Source organism: Penaeus japonicus, unplaced genomic scaffold (assembly GCF_977035675.1).
Source record: "Penaeus japonicus unplaced genomic scaffold, GWHDUDI00000001_assembly GWHDUDI00000022, whole genome shotgun sequence".
Classification (NCBI taxonomy): domain Eukaryota; kingdom Metazoa; phylum Arthropoda; class Malacostraca; order Decapoda; family Penaeidae; genus Penaeus; species Penaeus japonicus.
The window spans coordinates 32,655,359-32,660,358 of record NW_028234424.1 but is presented as its reverse complement, the minus strand read 5'-3'; the positions used below and the strand labels follow the sequence as shown (position 1 = coordinate 32,660,358).

Below are 5,000 nucleotides of genomic sequence, written 5' to 3'. Positions count from 1 at the left end.
AAATTACTGTTTCTATAACTTAAAAAGGATATTCAATTTTTTTAAACCCAATTTTCCTGTGCCTTAGAATGGTCATTTATTAAAGGTGATTTGATAGAGATGTACAATATAGATAAGGGGTATTATCAGTACATAGATAACCACATCAAATACAGCCACAATCATCAATATCTGTGATACTTTTTTCCTCCCAAGAAAATCAGTAGAAGGATTATTAAAACTTACCATGACATGCTAGCTCTCCAAGGCACATCTTGCTCGTGTTCTCTCTCTATCTCTTTATCATTCCATTCACACTTCCTTTTCTCCCTTTGGTCAACGACAATCCACCCGTCCACGAGCAACTACTCTCTCTCTCTTTCACTTTCTCTCTCTTTCTATATATATTTTTTCTGTGTCTCTCATTCTCAATATTTCTCTTTTCTCTTCCTATTTCTCTCTATTTCTATATATTTTTCTTTTTCAACATTTCTCTTTTCTCTTCCTCTTTCTCATCTCTTTCTCTATATTTCTCCTCCTTTGTCTCTCTCTTTCTCTATATTTCTCTTCCTCTTTCCCTATCTTTCTCTTTCTCTTTCCCTTTCTTTATATTTTTCATTGTTTCTCTTCCTCATTCTATTTTCCTTTCCTTTTTCCTTTCATTTTCTCTGTCTTTACCTTTATCTCTCTCTTTCTCTCTCTCTCTCTCTCTCTCTCTCTCTCTCTCTCTCTCTCTCTCTCTCTCTCTCTCTCTCTCTCTCTCTCTCTCTCTCTCTCTCTCTCTCTCTCTCTCTCTCTCTCTCTCTCTCTCTCTCTCTCTCTCTCTCTCTCTCTCTCTCATGCACACGCACACATTCTTTCGCTCTCTCTGCCTCTCTGTCTCTCTCTCTCTCTCTGTCTCTCTCTCTCTCTCTCTCTCTCTCTCTCTCTCTCTCTCTCTCTCTCTCTCTCTCTCTCTCTCTCTCTCTCTCTCTCTCTCTCTCTCTCTCTCTCTCTCTCTCTCTCTCTCTCTCTCTCTCTCTGTGTCTGTTTGTCTGTTTGTCTGTTTCTCTCTCTTTCTCTCTCTTTTTCTTTCTCTATCTCTTTTTCTTTCTCTCTTCCTCTCTCTTTCTTTCTTTCTTTCTTTCTTTCTTTCTTTCTTTCTTTCTTTCTTTCTTTCTTTCTTTCTTTCTTTCTTTCTTTCTCTCTCTCTTTCCTTCTTTCTCTTTCTTTCTTTCTTTCTCTCTCTCCCTTCCTCTCTCTCTCTCTCTCCCTCTCTCTCTCGCTCTATCTCTCTCTCTCTCTCTTTTTCTCTTTTTCTCTCTCTCTCTCTCGCTCTCTCTCCCTTCTCCCCCGCTCTCTCTCTCTTCTCCTCTCTCTCTCTCTCTCTCTCTCTCTCTCTCTCTCTCTCTCTCTCTCTCTCTCTCTCTCCTTCCTCTCCTCTTCTCTCTCTCTCTCTCTCTCTCTCTCTCTCTCTCTCTCTCTCTCTCTCTCTCTCTCTCTCTCTCTCTCTCGCTCTCGGCAGGCAAATTATTCCTTCCTCTGTTCCTCACGGCTCAGTAATTCATATGGTTTTCCCACACAGGTTGCTCCATCTCGGGACCAGAGGGATGCAATCTCTTCATCTACCACCTGCCACAGGAGTTCGGTGATGCTGAGCTGATGCAGATGTTCATTCCCTTTGGAAATGTTATCTCCTCCAAGGTCTTTATTGACAGAGCCACCAACCAGAGCAAGTGCTTCGGTAAGTGGGATTCCACAAGTTATTAACACTTGTGAATTTTTTTGTGTGTTTGTCACATTTCTTTTAATCTTATTTAATCCATCAGTTTTGCTGCAAAAGTTGTTTATTTTTCATATTAGTTTTGTGCATTTCATGCAAGTTTAATATAAAAACTAGTCATTAGCCATATGCTTTAGACAAATGCATATTTTTCCTAAAAGAATTCTTCCCTTCCCCACACTGCTTTTACATTCTTCCTAAAAGACTTCTTTCCTTTCCCCCAAACAGGTTTCGTGAGTTTTGACAACCCTGCCTCGGCTCAGGCTGCAATCCAGGCGATGAATGGCTTCCAGATTGGCATGAAGCGTCTAAAGGTTCAGCTCAAGCGACCCAAGGATGCCAATAGACCTTACTAACGGCCGCACTCAGTAGGGGAGACCAGGTAAGAGATGAGAGGCATTCTGTCTGCGAGACTTTTTGTTCTATTATCTTGTAGCTAGGAATAAGGTACCTTATATGATGCATAGCACTATACTCTGATAAACATACATTTTATATAGATATGAATTTTTTTGGTTTTGTATCAGTCAGTTTGTTATTATGAGCTAGCTAGATTTATAGTACCAGTAAATATATAATTATTTTAGCTCACTCTTTCAAGAAGTAGGACTGTAATTACTACTAAAACAATTTAACAAGTACAGCAGATCTGTAAAATTTGCAAAATTATATTGCTTATATAGCATTAAGTTGAATCTCACACAGAATTAAGTAAGATAGATACTTAAGTTTTAGTTGCTGTAAAGTAGATACATGTATATATTCATCGATAACGTATTTTCATTACTCTTCTTTTTTCCAGGGGTATCCAACGGTGAATCAGTTCTTCAAGAAGATGGCTCCGTGTTTATCATAGCTTGAATATGACATTTATATCAAGTATTAGGAATCCAAAGCTTAGGCGATAAGAAGAAAAAAAAAAAAAAGAAAAAAAAAAAGCGAAGAAAAATACTAGAAAAAATTTAACTTCCTCTGCAAGATGAACATTATTCCCATATTTCTATACAACAAGTGCTACATATACGAGTCCAGAGAGCTTGAGTTGCTACACTAGCGTCAGAAGGCCTCATTGGTGGCAAAAGTGAGACAGACCCTGAAGAACAGGCTGTCACAATATTTAATGCTTAAAGTGGTATAGTAAGTCCACAGTTGAGGCCTGGGCTGCTGTGTACACAAACTGTATATACGTTGTACCTAGCTGTGGCACGGTACCAAAAAGGACTGGGGCTGTATGTCCCTCTCCACTCACATGTTGATAGCCATGTTATTACTGAGAGTATGGAAACAATATTTTTAATATTAATAAGCCTTCTGTTAAAGTTATATTACGTATCATAATATTTCAACTATATCATATTGTTAAGAATAGTAGTATACTTAAGACACGCTCTATCAGCTGTACGCCATTTTGTGCGAGTTGGCCGGGTGATTTGGATCTCCCAGCACAGGATGTGTCCTAACCCGCCCCGCTGACGGGTTGCTCCTTCAGGGTACTAAGTGTTGCGTGTCTCGTGTCTGTTGCCTCACGCCCTGCGCTGTGCCCGGGCACCCACGCAGCCACCACTCCCTGGCTGTCGTCTGTCATGGCTCGGTATTCGCCCATGTTTTTACCTGGTAGTCTGTGGGCGTGCTGTCCACAAGTGCTTAGCTCGAAACTGGGCCTCCATAGCAGTGACGCCGTGTGCACTGGTGCTCCTCACGCCATCTTGTGTGTGCCGTGTGGCCGGGCGGGGTTCCAGGACCCCACCAGACCAGGGCGTTGAGGTCTCTTCCAGCTCCACAGTTGGACAACCAAAGTGATGGCCTCAAAGGGTTCAGAGGCCCCTAGTCTAGTGTCAAACTAGAGGATTAGCTTCTCTATACCTGTAGATGCCTATAGATAAATAGTTTAAAGCGCTAGATAGCTTTCAAGTATAGAGGAAGTCTCATAAAGACACATTGTATATAAGCTGAAGGTAAAATTTATAGGACTATTGACCCTGCATTTGATCATGTGTACAGTGGATAGCATATTCACTAGACTAAGGGTACTAACGCTTATCTCCAGTCAATTTTATATCATGATATATTTTTAAATCATTTGTATCCAATGGTTTAATAAGATTTGTGCATTTCTTTGTGGCTTAGATTTTTAGACATCTGTATGTTTGTCAGATCAAAGTGGCATTATTTTCTAGTCAAGGTGTACTTGTTATTTTTTTAAAAGATTACAGTTTGCAGCGATCTTTCATCTATGATCTCAGACATTCCATCTAGTCATTATTATTGTTTTACCTGCAGTCTTGGGTATTGATTACTTCTCTTCTCTTATAATACTATATGTCATACATACACATAACTTTTGAACCATTGACAGAAATGTGCCAAGAGAGTTCAAGATGATTTCTCCATTACCTGGTCTATTTTATTCATTTCATATATTTACATGTTATACACCCTCGTGGTTTAGGAGTAAGAATTACTAATTTCTGAAAAAAAAATGAAGCTGTTTCTCTGACATAGCATATCTAGTCCAATATGTACATACGCACCACTGTCAGGCTAAATTATATTATGGTTGCTTTGTGGAGGAGACTGCCTGCATCCTGTTTGTGTCATGACACTCCTTGCGACTGTGGAGGAGACTCAGATCATCCCATGAATGCACGGAGGAGACTGCTTGCATCATGAACGTAACAAGACTGCCTCCCTTCCTCTTGGGAGGAGACCTAGTAGCATTTGGAATGTTCCATGACTGCCTCCAGAAGAAATTATTTTCCCTAGTCATCTTTCACTTGGACTTCAACTGTCAATTTAGACTTGACCTCAGACAGTAGTTGCTGATTGGAGTTATTAGAGTCAGCTGTGCTGTAATTAAGTAATTAAGCTTTAACTGCCAGTTGATATCTGAATATAGTTAGAATTATGTTACAAGCTGGATTATGACAGTAAATTGACTAGTATAATTAGATGTAAATACAAATTATGTTGATCAACTGGTTTCCATTACTAAATTGGCATGGAGTACATAGTCATTTAGTGTTCATTACCTGAGCTGTGACCATAGAGAAGACTGGTAGGTAGACTAGGTATGTGAACTGGACCAGGTATGCTTGTTATTGATAGTTGTTAATGTTATTGACAAACAGAAAAGTGAATATGAATGGTGAAAGACAATTTTAAAAATAATGATAGCATCATTTTAAGGAAGACACCTTATGAATGACAATACATGAGTAATTTACATTATAGGGTATATCTGATCTTAGCCGACTGATAG

General features: G+C 39.4%; 1 protein-coding gene across 30 annotated transcripts in view; it reads left to right on the top strand.

The window, feature by feature from the left end:
- Positions 1-5,000, top strand: part of bru3 (CUGBP Elav-like family member bruno 3) — a 623,467-nt gene that overhangs the window by 616,586 nt on the left and 1,881 nt on the right. For all 30 annotated transcript variants that reach the window (XM_086549840.1, XM_086549837.1, XM_086549835.1 and 27 more), the window contains 3 exons: positions 1,544-1,702; positions 1,970-2,123; positions 2,544-5,000. The exon at positions 2,544-5,000 is cut by the window's right edge and continues 1,881 nt beyond it. In XM_086549840.1, coding sequence (XP_086405966.1) covers positions 1,544-1,702; positions 1,970-2,097 — 287 coding nt within the window. In that variant the 3' untranslated portion in view covers positions 2,098-2,123; positions 2,544-5,000. The remainder of the gene's footprint in view (positions 1-1,543; positions 1,703-1,969; positions 2,124-2,543) is intronic.